Source organism: Anomalospiza imberbis, chromosome Z (assembly GCF_031753505.1).
Source record: "Anomalospiza imberbis isolate Cuckoo-Finch-1a 21T00152 chromosome Z, ASM3175350v1, whole genome shotgun sequence".
Lineage (NCBI taxonomy): Eukaryota > Metazoa > Chordata > Aves > Passeriformes > Viduidae > Anomalospiza > Anomalospiza imberbis.
Genome location: NC_089721.1, coordinates 29,715,322 through 29,730,432, shown reverse-complemented (window position 1 = coordinate 29,730,432; position 15,111 = coordinate 29,715,322). Strand labels below are relative to the sequence as shown.

Below are 15,111 nucleotides of genomic sequence, written 5' to 3'. Positions count from 1 at the left end.
CTGATTGGGTCTGATACCCTGGCCATCCTGTAAATACTGGGTGATGGCACTTAATATAAACTGTTCCATTATTTTCTCAGGTACTGAGGTCAGGCTGATGGGTCTATAATTACCAGGATCCTCCTTTACACCCTTTTTGTGAAAGGGTGTTACATTGGCCAGCTTCCAGTCATCCGGAACCTCACCAGTGAGCCAGGACTGTTGGTACATGATGGAGAGTGGCTTTGTAAGCTCATCTGCCAGCTCTCTCATTACCCTGGGGTGGATCCTGTCAGGTCCCATAGATTTATGAACATCCAAGCATTTCAGTAGTTCTTTGACTGCCTCCTCTTGGATAATGGGGGGACCATTCTGCTCCCTGACACCATCAACCAGCCCAGGTGGACAGATGTCTTGAAGGCAAGTCATCTTCCCACTAAAAACTGAGGTAAAGTAGGCATTAAGCACTTCTGCATTCTCCTCATCTGCAAATACTAAGTTCCCTCCCTTGTCCAGTAAAGAACAAAGGCTGGTCTTACCCTTTCTTCTAGCATTAATGTATTTGTAAAAACATTTTTTATTATCCCTTACAGAAGTCACCATTCTAAGTTCAAACTGAGCTTTGGCCTCCCTAATTTTTTTTCCTGCATGCTCTAGCAGCCCTCTTGAATACTTCCTTAGAGACCTGACCCTCCTTCCAAAGCTGATACATCCTCTTTTTATTCCTAAGTTCCTCCAAAACCTCCTTGCCCAGCCAGGCTGGATGTTTACCCCGTTGACTTTTCTTTCAGCACACAGGGACAGTCTGTTCCTGTGCCCTCAAGATCTTCGTTTTGAGGCATGCCCACCCTTCCTGAACCCCTTTGTTTTTAAGGGCTGCTTCCCAAGGGACGCTCTGAATAAGTCTCCTAAACAGACCAAAGTCTGCCCTCCGGAAGTCCAATGCAAGAGTCTTACTGGTGCTCCTCCTGACTTCACCAAATATTGAGAACTCTATTATTTCATGATCACTCTGCCCCAAGCGACCTCCAACCACCACATCTCCCACCAGCCCATCTCTATTTGCAAACAGCAGATCTAACATAGTCCCTCCCCTGGTGGGTTCACCCACCAACTGTGACAAAAAGTTGTCCTCCATACACTCTAAGAATTTCCTGGACTGCCTCTTTACTGCTGTATTAAGTTCCCAGCAAATGTCTGGTAGGTTGAAGTCACCCACAAGAACAAGGGCTGATGATCGTGAAACATTACCTAGCTGCTTATAGAACAAGTCATCTACCTCTTCTTCCTAGTTGGGTGGACAGTAACAGACTCCCAGTAGGGTGTCAGCTTTGTTGGACTTTCCCTTAATTCTTACCCATAGACATTCAACTCCATCTTCCTTAATTTCAATTTCTACAGCATTAAAAGTCTGCTTAATATAAAGGGCCACCCCTCCACCTCTTCTTCCTTTCCTGTCTCTTCTGAAGAGCTTGTAGCCATTCAGTGCAGCGCTCCAGCCATGTGAGTCATCCCACCATGTTTCCGTGATGACAACTACATCATAGCTCTGCAGCTACACCATGGCCTCCAGCTCTTCTTGTTTGTTTCCCAAGCTGCGTGCATTGGTATACACGCATCTCAGCTGGGCTACTGACTTCACCCCTTACTTAGCCTTGCAACCCTTGGGCCTACTTCCAGAGAGCCCAGCTGCATCCCCTTCCCCCTTCAAACCTAGTTTAAAGCCCTCTCAATGAGGTCTGCCAGTTCATGAGCTATTCTACATCTTCTGCTCTAATGGGATTAATAACAATAGAAGATTGATGGTAGTTATTCTGGCCAGCCCCTTCAGCTGCTGTGCTGGAAGCTAAGACTTCCCAACTCCCTTCTCTTGTTCTGTTTTATCTACAGTGCCCTATGCTATGTGTCACCACTGAGAAGGACAGTGTTAATGCATTCACAGTTCACTGCTTGGGAAATCAACCAGACAGTCTGCTGTCACTTATGGGGCAGCAGGAAGGTGGATCACCTAAATTCATCCAGATCTGAGGTTCTAATGTTAGGAGTTCACACACTGCTGTTAACAATACAAGCAACTGGAGAACTATCTACATGTAAAACTGCTTTTAGAGGTATAATTATGTACTATGGTGCATTTCTCCACATTAGAAATTTGGTCTTCTCAGCAGGTACTCAGAGACTTTGCAAATTTACTACAGTTCCCCTCTATTCTTACATAGCTCAGACTTGTAGAACACTCCCAGCATGACCCCACACTAAAACTTTACTATATGGAAAGTTTGTTGACATCACACAAATCAAGCAATTACATACCCAAATGAAGGAAAAACAACAGGTTTGTTTTTTTTTCTCTTAAGTCCTTCTGCACAGGCTCTTGAATTCATGTCCTAGAAAACTAAACGGTTCAAAATTTAACTATAAACTCCAGAGAGATCAAGTGCAGATCTCTGTTGCCCCTGTCAGTTTCACAGCAAGCCTCATTGTATTTACTCTTCCCTCAAACTTAACTTCTGGAATTTAAATTATTATCTGAAAAACTCAGCTTTCATTTACTGTACATTCCAGTTTCAGTGAAAAGCTTTAGAGAGAAAAATACAAAAATATATGCTGTATCCTCAAAAATTCTCGAGTCTCTAAAACAAAACAAAACTCTTCAAATGATTTTTCAAAATGTCATAATTTTTAGCCAGTCTCGTGATTCTGTAAACTTAACGATGCTCTTTAGACATCATGTTTGGCAACAACATGCTCTACACACATTTTTCTCTATAGATCTGAAACATCTAATAAGATGGTTCCTAAGCACTCGCTCTATGGGCTTGTCTAGTAGTTTTCACAAAAGATCATCCATATTATATACACACAGACCATACAACACTGATTCTCTGAGAAAAAAAATATAGAGCAGATTTCTATTTTCTTATTGGCTCTTTACAGCTGACACATCTGCGTGCTGTAACTGCCTACACAAGTACTTTTACAAAAATAATACTACAAAAAGTAATCCTTATTTAAAATTCCTTATCTCTGCTTTTCTGATTTAAAAAAAACTTTTTGATAGTGTGATCTGAGTTTTACATAATAGAGTTTTGCTTCTGTTTCATAAGACAAAAATATAACACACAAGGACAATCTCTTACAAAAATATGTATGTAACCTTCTCCAAATATTTAGGTAATACCTAAAATGACCTCATACAGAGCAGCAATATCACTTGATTTACTTCTGTCCTAATCAAGACTATTCACCAAGTATGGTATTAAACAGCATAAGTTTTGCAATAGTTTTCTGACTGGGGTAATCAATGTTGAGGCACTGAGCCAGTTACTGCTGACCTCAGTTGTGGTTATCCCCTGACATGTGAGTCATCTTTTCCTCAGGGAGCTCAGGCACAAGGGGAGCTGCCTGTTAACCTCAGCAATAAAACACAGCACTGCTGCTGATGAGGTATTTATTAAAGTACCTTTTCAAGTATTACTTATTAAAGTACATTTTTAAAGTACTTATTTAAAGTACCTTTGGGAGCCTTTAAAGTATCTTTTCATGTCGCTCTGAGATGATGATACAAGTTCTGTGGATACATAAACAGAATCTGTGAAGTGCAAATAGCTCAATTTATCCTTATCTTCTAACTCTGCTGTATGAAACATTACTTTCTATAACACAGGGCATCATTTCCTCACCTTTGCCAGATGGCTTGCAACACACTAAGTACACAGTAAGAAATTCCTTTGTGTTCAGATAGCCACAGCAATAACAGGTAACATGTCTCAAGATAGTTCAAAAAACCCTACATACATGTCCTGGACACAGGCAGCCCCATCTTACTGTGCTACAGATGTGCAAAGACTGTCATTTTCATTAGGGCAAAGAGCATTAATTACCAAATTTCTTGGTCCCTCCACAAAACAAAGGAAGCACAAAGTACAAATTTCTGTTGGGCACATAAAGATTTCTATTTTCAAGGTAGGATGAAAGCCTGAAAGGTTAGAGGCCTTTGGGTTTTGGTAGGAAAAGGCAAGAAGTAATTAATTTTGCAACATCTTTTTCTAACAAAAATGTAAGCTGTACTGAGGTATTGACTAAGCCAAAACAGTACTACTGAATAATGACTCAGAGAGTTAACACAAATTCATACTAGCACTCTTAAGCTATCTACCAGTTTTTCTACTGCCAATGTGGTGATCTCAAACCACCTTCAATGAACACTCAAAATATTATTAAAATAGTTTTCAGGTATGACACTGCCCTTAAACAGCCGTGGTTCCCTGGCAGACAAGGAGTGGATAATGTTGTCAAGAGGGAAAGGCATCTGCCATACAGAGGGCATGAAAGAAAACTGCTTGATTACATCTGCTTTCATTTATTTCCTCTACCAGGCTCAAGTGCACCTCAGTATTGCAAGAAACACACAGGCACCATCATCCTTGAGTCTGGGGCAGGCAAATTATGTCCATCAGGAGCATCCCTTGCCTGTTCCAAGAGGGTCCCGCAGCATTCCTCTGCAGTGCCAAACATGCAGCACAGCCCCAGGACTCTTCACCTCCCTGTGAACAGCAGTCCCTCTCTCATCAGCAGGCAATGCACAGGCATGAGATAGGGTACACACTCACTGCAGCAGTGATCTTAAACAGTCTTTATTCTGTGTTAGTAAAAGTTAAAGACTAAAAGATTTAAATATTCAAATTTTTTTTCAGGGGATTATTGAGTCTTTTAAATATAAAAATTAAATTGTGTACTTACAGTGTGTCCTGAAGAGTTCATGTCTGTCATCACCAGAGTACAAGCCTCTGAATGGGAAGTATTATCAAAATAATCTAATGAAGTTCATGTGGAGTTTGGCAGCAAACTTTCAAAAATACATGAGTATACCATGACATTTCTGCCCCCCACAAAAGAAGTGTAAAGGTACTGGTTCCACATAAAAAATAAAAGGGCATAAAAGCCTTGAATAGATCTAACTATTGTCGATAAAATGCCAGCTGAAAATCATCAGGTGTTAGATTTTATTTTAAATACGTGCAGCCATTCTTCTGGATCACAACATAATTTATATAAGTAGATAGATAAAGCAACTTCAAAGCAATGAAATCCTTATCAAGATCTCACTTCATTATGATTAAAATAAAATATCCTGTCTTTAATAATTTACTACTTTGACTGCAATCCACCTTGGCCTCTCAAAATTGTCATGATTTTACCGGATATGAGACGGTCTTTTTATGCCACAAACCACCCCCCCAGACAATTTCAGTATTGGCACTACACGTACCCAATTAAAACCCTTACTTTCTGCAGAACAGCAGGTAAATAGGGTTTCCAGTGCTGAAGTACAGAAAAAATGGCCCAAATCTGAACCTGCATTTATGCAAATACTTGAGTTAATTCACAAGTAGTCACAATGAAGCAGATTTTGCCAGTACTTGCAAATTAAGTAAAATACTGCAGCCTGTATTAGCAGCTTAATAATGATTAATGTTAATTCTGTGGTCAAAATGTGACATTGCCTAAAACTAAACAAGAACTCAACAGACTTTGCCTCAAGAATACAAAATTTCATGGCTCTAACAAGATTACTTTTCCAACCTGAACATTTAATTGTATCTACATAGTTTGTCTCAACTGCTTTATTTCTAAATTCTGAGCATTTCTGTAAGGCAGTGATTTCCAAACACACACTGGTAACAAAACTGTCTCACTTTAACATTTGAGCTTGCTGCCCAGAGGATTTCTACTTTTCTATCATGCTGCTTCCTCATCCAGCAATAGTAATTTCACCATATACAGAACAGCCTAAAACGCACCCAAACTTTTGTGAATGAAGACAAAGCATTTTTCACTTCACAGTAACACCTAATTAAAATAGGCAAAGTATAGCAGCTGAATGGTGCCATACTACAGTAGATGCCGAAAGCCACAGAGCATACTTGTGCCTACTGCCACTTCTGTGAAGAGGTCTGCTTACCTTTGGCCACTATTTCTCTCTGAGCATATACCTGGAAGGAAACACCTCAGGCTGTATAATATTTACCTGTTTGTGAATTACCTCTGAATTACCTCCTTGACAAAGGAGTACCATGTCCAACAATAACACATGAGTGGCTGGCATGGTTTTAAGACCAGTGTAATTTCCCAGACTAGAAGAAGAAAGACTTCATTTAATTATCAAACAAAAAGCAAAGAATATAATAATATGACCGTTGCAAACCCACAGGCCCAGTCTGCAGTGAAGCACATGATCAGTATTAACCCTGTTCTGCACCATTAATCACCTTGAGAGTCACAGCCACATTTATTTCACAAATAAGATAAAATCTATCTTTTTTTTTGACCTTTTGTAACTACATGAAAACAGCACATGGAGCTCTATCTTACTACTGTTCCTTCTGGCTTTAGAAAAGCCAGAAAAGCCAGAAAAAGCTCTGACTTTAGCTCCCAGCTCTGGCAGAAAGTAGGCTTTTTCAGCTAACAAGGGCCTGGAGGTTTTACAAGACCATGGGGGTTTTCAAAATGTTCTTCCACTTTTGCAATCATCAAATTACTACATCATGTGCCAGATTGAAAGTGGCATTTTATAGATTTCTTTAAAAAGGTACTCATACTCTAAGACTGCTTTAGGACATGCAATCAGTTAATTAAGTACAAAGGCATAGTCCCTGTGATCTCTACTGTATTTTCATTGTTCCGTAAGGGCCTTCCTGAGGAGACGGGATTTCTTCCTTAAGGCAAAAGACCTACTAATGTACTCTGCTTACCTACTCTGTACTCCTTACCCCTGAGCTGTCACATTTTGCTAGCACACACTTCTGCTCAGATTGTATTTCTATAGGCTTTGACATGCCACAGGGCCACTACCATTACTAATGCAGTGACGTAATGCAGGAAGGGAAAAAACCAATACATACCACGAGCAAAATAATCACATCAGAAGAAATTAATTTGTCAGACTTCAGTCCATTCACATGGACTCCCTAAAAAATCGAAACCAGTGTCATGCAGGGCAGACTTAAAGAGTTGTTATTCATCTCTCTGGAACTGGAGATACATGGAGAGTATTTAATGTCTGAATAGGTATGTATCATCTGCCTTATCTCTTTTGTGCCTTCCTGCTGCAGCAACTTCACCAAGAGCCACGTAACATTTTTTCCTTCTTACTCACTCAAGCAAAATCAGCAGTTATCAAATAAGAGGTATCTGAGCATCCCTTCTGAAATAGCTCCACAGCTCAAAAGGGGCAGCTCCAATCATAGAAAATGCTTCACTCAGATCCAAAATTCTGTACTTCTCCATCTCATACAACAGCTTGCAGCTCACACAAATATTACAAGAATATCATCATAGTTCAGCCTGGCAGCAAAATCAAGGTCAAGTCCTTTTTTTTTATCATGTTGCTGCACTGTCCCACATAGGAAGCAAACAGGTGGAGTTTTCATTAACTAAAACATCCTGTAATTGAATTTAAAAACAAAATATTTGGAATTTTGAAGTGGACTGTGTTAATATGCCTATGCCTCAATAAAACCATAAATCTGTATGCTTTCACTTTATTTTGCATATTTCATACTAAAGCCAGTAAAATAGTTTTTCAGCCTTTATGCGTGATTTCCAAATGAACTCAAAAGAAATCCCATACTCTTTTCAACACCTAGTTGACCAGTAACACTGAAGTCCAATGCAGTTTAATTCACAGATGTATTTGAAAAATGATACTTAACAAAGCAACGTGAAGAGAAATGCAGACACTTGTTTCACTTGTCAATAGCTCAGAGTCAACAGAAAAACAAAATTAAAATAAATACCGCAGTGCACCACACTACTGTGTATGGCAAACAGACCCCAGAGGAATGACCATACATTGTCTTGGTCTAAGTCACACATAGAAAGACTATTAAACAAGGGCAAAGAGTTTATCACTATGCAAGGGTATGATTCCCAATATTTCCCACTGAATTTTACAGAGACATTTGAAGCTCAAAAAAGAGACTGACTACAGGACACCAAAGGCCAGTGTCCAGCTTTCTGAAATACCCCAGAGACAACAGCATGCTAACCTGTCTGGATTCTGAAAGGTGAATTTCAAGGGATAGCTTCAAGGTAAGATCAACCACTGGCAGACACTTAATGACGTGAAAAAGCACCCCCTCTCAGGGGGTGCTGTAACTCTACATCCTCTACTTCACGAAGGCAAAGGCCATGTTTCAAGTCTGATGCTAATAATTAGGTAGAATATGATGTCTGTACTGTAAAGGGTTGAGCACACTCTACTTTTTCATCTGAAATTCAAGCCCATTGATTGATATGACACACTCCATCCCAATTCACTGAACTCGGGCTATATCCAAAGAAATCAGGGGAGCAGGAGCATTGCCATCCTGTAGCACCATCCCAGTGAAACAAGACCTCCATTTAATCATGCTTATAAGATTCCTTTACCACAGGGACTTTTCAGAATATAATCCTTATTTTAAAACCCCGAACCCATACTTCACAATTGAGGACTGATAATGATCTATATCTAATTCTGAGAACCATCCTATGTGTGAAGAGCAACAGTACAAAACTTATTTTTACAATAAGTTCTACATTCTACATTGCACCTTGTATTACAAATTTATCATGTTTTATATGTGAAGTTACGCATATGACTATATGCATATGCAATATCAGTAAAGAGAACAGTCACCATTTTGGAACATGTGTGTTTAAGAATGAGACCACCTCTTACTCACTAGTGAAGAAACTTCAAAATTCTTAGCAAAATTATTAATAATTTCATTATATACAATGTATGAATATTACATTAATGCAGTATTATTATGTTTGCATAAATGTCATAAACAAAACTTGAACTAGAAAAAACGTACCTGACTCAGTATTTTTGCAGTATTGTAAGAATCTTATTTTAGGTACCGATTTGTACCTCTTACTCACTAGTGAAGAAACTTCAAAATTCTTAGCAAAATTATTAATAATTTCATTATATACAGTGTATGAATATTACATTAATGCAGTATTATTATGTTTGCATAAATGTCATAAACAAAACTTGAACTAGAAAAAACGTACCTGACTCAGAGTTAGTATTTTTGCAGTATTGTAAGAATCTTATTTTAGGTACCGATTTGTAATGTAGTTTGTTAGACCTAACCTAAATGTGCTGAATTTGGTATAGTGGTTTTGCTTTCTTGAAGACATTTAGGAATAAATATGGATACTACCAAATATACTCCCTTTGTTCATCAGGGCTATGATACCCACTACTGTAACTGTACCAGAGTAAGAAATAACAACTGACTGAATTTTATAGCATATTATTATACTAGGATATGACACTTAAGAAGCATCCTTCGCAGCTTCAGGCAACTATGTTTGTCAGTATCACGAAGCCTTGACAAATAAGAAATTACTGAAATTGTACAGAAAAAGCACTGTCATATTTTTGCTTCCATTACTTTCTATGTAACATTGCAAGTTCTTACTTTTTTCTTTTCCTTAGTATGTTTATTGGATATACCCTTTATGGATCTAGCTGTGAAACTTCCTGAAACACTTAGAAGCTTACCCAATACATACAAAAAAGTCCAAACTATTTCTTCCAACATACAGAATTATCCTTGTTACACTGCTTGGTCACCTTTCATTAGGTTCCCTGGTTAAAAGTGGTAAAATGCAGAAGGAACATCTTGTAAAATTCTGCAGATATTCAGTAATCAGGCTGCCCAGCTGTTTCTACCACAGCACTTGCCAACTGTGTGACTCAAGTACCTCGGGGATTATTCTGTGTTTCATAGATGTGTTTTTATTTAGGTGAGTATATTACTGACTTTCTAAATAGTATCCCATCACTGACTGGAGCCATACTCAGCCTGATTTTATTAGGGACCATAGTCCAAAAGGGGCAGACATCCTGTTCACCCATTCAGACCGGGTCCACACTGCCCCCTCCCATGGAAGACCTGTGTGTTCCATGATCCATGATGTCAATGTTAAAATAAGCAAGAGTTCAAAACAGCCGTATTTACTTCTCTTGGAGAGGACTTCCAAAATTTGCCCTCTGAGTAACAGTGGCTTACAGACTTAGAAAACATTGAATCTGCTTTTTAGCTCTCATGCAGAATTAAGGAACTCCTTAGGTCCTACAGGTCAACTGCAGATGGACAATGGACTTGTGGAAGTGGACTTGTGTCAGCCTATTGAAAACACAGAAGTGATCCCATTATACCATTGGTAGTGTAGAGAGATTGCAAGACAACAAAGAGAGAAACACCTATCAGGAACTAAAAAGGATTAGTTTTAACTACCATCCATATATTTTTCACACATCAGTCATTTTTAAGTTGCCACACAGCACACACCTCTGCAGAACCATTTGTAGAATTCCACTTACATTGAATTTGCTTGTCACAATTCTGCTGTCTTTTAAAAAAAATGGAGAACTGCTGCAGCCAGTAAAAGCGTATGTGCTCCTCTATGGCACTCAAAAATCTATTTTAATTAGCCTGCTCTGCCAAGGGTATATAGTATGTCTTAAGACTACTGACAAATTAAAATAGAATATTCAGCTTTTTGAAAACAAGAAAAAATAATTCACACCAAGGCTGACAAATATGTACATTTTCAAGTTTGAAGACAAACTGGTTCAGCTTCAAGCCATAATGAGAATGCCACTCCAACCACAGAGTATCTCCTGTGTCATGCTGTAAAGCAGGGCCTACTCTATTGTACACCTTCTAAATTAACAGCCTTTGCATGCCGTATAGGACCAGTCATTAAAAAGTCACTTCAGAAGTAAATTACCTTCTCCCTCACAGGAAGTTTCTACAAAGTAAAAATCTAATGCTGACACCTCCCCACAGCAAGGCATTTATTGTCCCCTCCAGAGAGGGCAGGCAGGGTTATGAATCTCATGGCAGTAACAGAGACACAAATCAGAAAACAGAAAAACAAGAGAATTTAACAGGAAAGATTGGGAAGAATTCCTCTACCATGCACACTACACCTCTAGCCATAAGCACAAATAATGCCACCAAACAAGGTTTCTCCTAACATACCTTTCCTTCTCTACATGTCTTTATGAAAGATACTTCTGAAAACCAAAGTTTGCTAGGAGAATGATTATAATCCTAATTTTAATCATAAAATTAAAGAGCAAATCATACTTGAAACAGATGAGACAGCACAGTAGATAAATACTTTCAGGAAAGCAAATTTCCATTAAAATGTCTTTCTTCTTGGTAAGCCTACTACTTGGCAATAGATTCTCCTCATGAGAGTGAGATTCTAGGAACTACTCCTCATCCACAAAATTGGCATCATTGACAGAACTGCCTCTTATAGCAAAAAAATAAGTAACTCTCTGATATAACTGCAACCCTTTCCTGGATTTACTGAACTATCTAATACCTGAAAACAAAGATTTAGAGTGTGAAATACAAGCATTTAAATCCATTTCCTTTTCTCTCAAAAGAAACTAATTTCTAAAGAACATCAAAAAAGCAATATTGTTTATCAGTATCTCCCATTTTGTCATAATGTTGACAATTAGTAATTGAGTAGACCTGAATAGGCAATACAATTCAACTAGAACACGCATAAGCTTGAACATGGCCATCAGTATCCTTCAGTTTGGACAATCTGCCAATAGACAGGAAAAGGAAAGGGGAGAACACAAATTTGGTGCACTGTCCCACAGACTACAAATACTCAATACAGCACTGAGTAAATTATTAAGCGAAACCAAACAGGCACTTACGTCAGATTTGGAGGACACATTTTCCTCCATGTCAGAATCACTGGGTTCTACAATATCATCAAAGGGTGGCAGAGTAGGCGTCTTCCTTTCCAGTGCATCATTTTCAATTTTGACTCTCCCCACCTTGAGCTGAGATTTATCTTTTGTCTGTTTTTTGTCAGCTGAAGAAGTAAGAATCAGTGGTGGGGCACTAGGAAAAGTTTTAAATAATGAATCTGAGCTGGGTTTTCTTCTTTTTCTTGCAGAAGATTCATCAGTGCCCAGCATAGAGGGCCTTTTTGTGAGAGTCTTCTTTTCTTGCTGCTGCCCACATGTTATGGTAAGGATGGGAGTGTTTTCAGATTTTGGTTCCTTGGACATGGGTTTGGGTTCCTTGAAGGCCATCTTAGGAACCATTTTTTCATCTTTTAATGGTTTGTTTTCTTTGGGTTTCTTAGAGGATTCTTTGGAAGATTTGTTATGTTCCCTGGAAGGTTCTTTGAAGGCACTTTTTTGTTCTTTTGAGTCTTTAGAATTTTTTTCTTTGTGCTCCTTTGTTAACTTCTGGGTCTTTGAAAAACTGTTACTACTACTTCTATTTATGTTCAGAATCCTAGCTGGGTCCTGCAAAGAGGAGATGCAAAATTTTACTTTACAATAAAAAGAAAGAACCCTTAAATCCTCAAAAGGCAGGGACAATATGGACATAGGATTCATATTAAAAACTTGGAACTGCAGGCAAGTAACCAGGAGTAGAAATAACCATATAAGAACAGATAGAAAGCCCAACATTTGGTCAAAACATTCTATTACAAACTGGTGGAACATGAGCAGTTATCACTGCTTGTCAAAAAGTTACAACAAAAGCTAGTTTTTATCCTAGGCATTATACCTGTCTTTTTAAAAAATATTGTAAGGTTAACATAAAGGCTGTTTAGGAAATCTTTATCATCACCATTACCTATGAGAAAATTAAAATCACAAAAAAATTAAGACATGAACCATATGATGTCAACAGAATTACAGGGTCAGAGGAAACATGACGACATTTCAGGCAAAGTTTGATTTCACTGCTGTGATCTTCCAGCTTTTGCCAGATCTTTTTCCTCATAAACAATAGCAAACCTGGGTCCAGCCTGGCTACAGAAGAATGGATTGGACAGACAACAGTCATTGCCATTTTATGGAAAACCTCCTAAAGCTGAAAAAGCTGCCTTCTTTGAATATACTGGTGTCTCTGCTGAGTTTTTAATTACTTTTTTTTTGATTGAACTGTTTTAAGTGAGAAGTGTTTCTCAGAAGGTAGTGACTCAGACATGCTACAAGGGAGGCAAAACCAGAAAGAGCAGAGCAGTATCATTCCTCACTCAGTTGAATCTGAAAAGTTGAAGTGGCAAGGCAAAAGGTCACCTGCAGCTAGAACTGGCAATAAAGGAAACATCCAGAATGGGTCATACAGGATCCTTTCTTCAGAGAACTAATACCTGGGAATATTTAAAAGACAAGAACAGTTCTAGCACTGCCCACTTTGATGGAAACTACCAGTGATGGGCTCTCAGTATCTCAAAAACACCCAGCAGACTAACTGCACTGTTTTAAACACTAAACACATGTCATATATACACGAGACAGGGTCCATTTGTATACTTCAGATCTGCAAAGTGATGTTCCAATTTACAGGAACTCATGGTCAAGAAGTTTACACTGCTTACTTTTTCTTCAAGGCTGGTTAGAAGCATTATAAAGCACACTTTAATGTGTATTGCATACACCCATTGATTTCCTTTACCTAGAAGAGACATGTACATAAATGTGTTGTATCTGGCTGTCTAAAACTGCCACAGATTTACAGATCTGTAGAGACAAAAACATATTTAGCTTACCTTCCACCTTTACATAACCACCGTTTTACCCACAACATACACAGAACTGCAGATGTGGAGTGAAAAGTAAAGGACCAAAGCAGGACATGGCCAGACTCATCCCCCACAGGGAGCGACTAATTTTAAAAAATGTATAGAGTACAATAGCTCTGAAAAAAATCTACCCAAGTAAACAAAGCAGAATTTACATGTTAAAGGAAGTTGTGTCAAATAGAAGAGAAAGGAAGACTGAGACTACATCCACTGATGTGCTTCCTGTTCATAGATAACTTGTCCAATAAAGATGTGCTAAGTCAGTGTTGAATAATCTAGGACCTGAAATGTCTACATAAAACATGTGCAGAAACTGCAGTATCGTGCTTCTCCTCTGTAACAATAGGTAGAAATAATTAGCTAAAATAAGTACTTAGAAATGTTCTTCCCTTCTCATTGTCTTATTTAGTGAAACACTCAGAGTGCTGCATAAATTATTCAGTAGCATGTTTTTATAAGATGCTTCTTGCATCTGTACTGCAAATATATTTTTGTGTCAGATTTTGTAAACTAATTATATATTTATATAACATATATATCAACATTAACATTGACCAGAAGCATCAACAATGAACAATACTATAATGACATCTGAATGTCTAAACATAAGGTACTTCCTCAACTCCCAGGCTAGCAATTAAAAAAAAAAAATAAAAAAGCACTTAGCACTTCTTGACATGTTTTACTTCAGTCACAAGACTTTTCCTGGTGTTCTTCTTTAAGATTAAAAAAAAACAAATTTACTATTTCCTTTGATGCAAGACCAGCACCAAAAGTTGACTTACAAACTAATTATTAATGCTTCTAGTGTCACATCATGTTCTATCATTCCAGAGAGGTGTTGCCCTGGGGAGGAATAAAATATGTGTAATTACCAAACTAGACAGAGAAATTATCTCTCCTACTGGTCTCCTTATAGCACATTATTTTATATATAGCACATATATTTTACATTTCAGAGGGAGAGTCTCATTGTAGAGGTTTTCCAACACATGAGACCTGTGGAAATGGTTCTGGGGCACAGTAGTATTGAAACCAAAAGAAAGTTGAGATCTGTATTTTCAATTTCAAACCAGACTTTTTTCACCCTCTTACAACATGGAAGCTGATATTTTCACAGAAATCATAGTACAAATATGTGACATACTTACGAGACTTATTTATACACCCCTCTCACGTCCTCTCTTAAAATTACCCTTTCTTAAAAGGAAGCCAACCCATTGCTTTTATACCTGCGTTCATTTTCTAAGTAAAAAGACTATCTTTTCTTATTTAATTTCTGCAATGACCCAAAAAGACACCAAAAATGACAGAGGAGACAGCTATAGAAACATGAAATCTTTAGGACCGGATTAAAAGTCAAATTATATCCACCAGTAAGTTATATCAAACCTGATTATGAACTTGGGATGCTGACAGGGATGAATAGTCACTGAATATTTATACCATGTACCAGCATGTACCATGTACCAGCAAAGATCTTAA

The 15,111-nt window shown here is 38.1% G+C and overlaps 1 protein-coding gene and 1 long non-coding RNA gene across 7 annotated transcripts in view; both read right to left on the bottom strand.

The window, feature by feature from the left end:
* Positions 1 to 15,111, bottom strand: part of MLLT3 (MLLT3 super elongation complex subunit) — a 120,450-nt gene that overhangs the window by 26,753 nt on the left and 78,586 nt on the right. For all 6 annotated transcript variants that reach the window (XR_010994554.1, XM_068176795.1, XM_068176797.1 and 3 more), the window contains one exon: positions 11,732 to 12,334. Coding sequence is in view for 5 of the 6 variants with exons in the window: in XM_068176795.1 (XP_068032896.1) it covers positions 11,732 to 12,334 (603 nt within the window). In the remaining variant the exon portion in view is untranslated. The remainder of the gene's footprint in view (positions 1 to 11,731; positions 12,335 to 15,111) is intronic.
* Positions 2,316 to 3,427, bottom strand: LOC137465076 (uncharacterized). Its single transcript, XR_010994555.1, has 2 exons — positions 3,338 to 3,427; positions 2,316 to 2,557 (listed from the first exon to the last, which is right to left on the bottom strand). It is a non-coding gene; the product is annotated as an uncharacterized lncRNA (long non-coding RNA).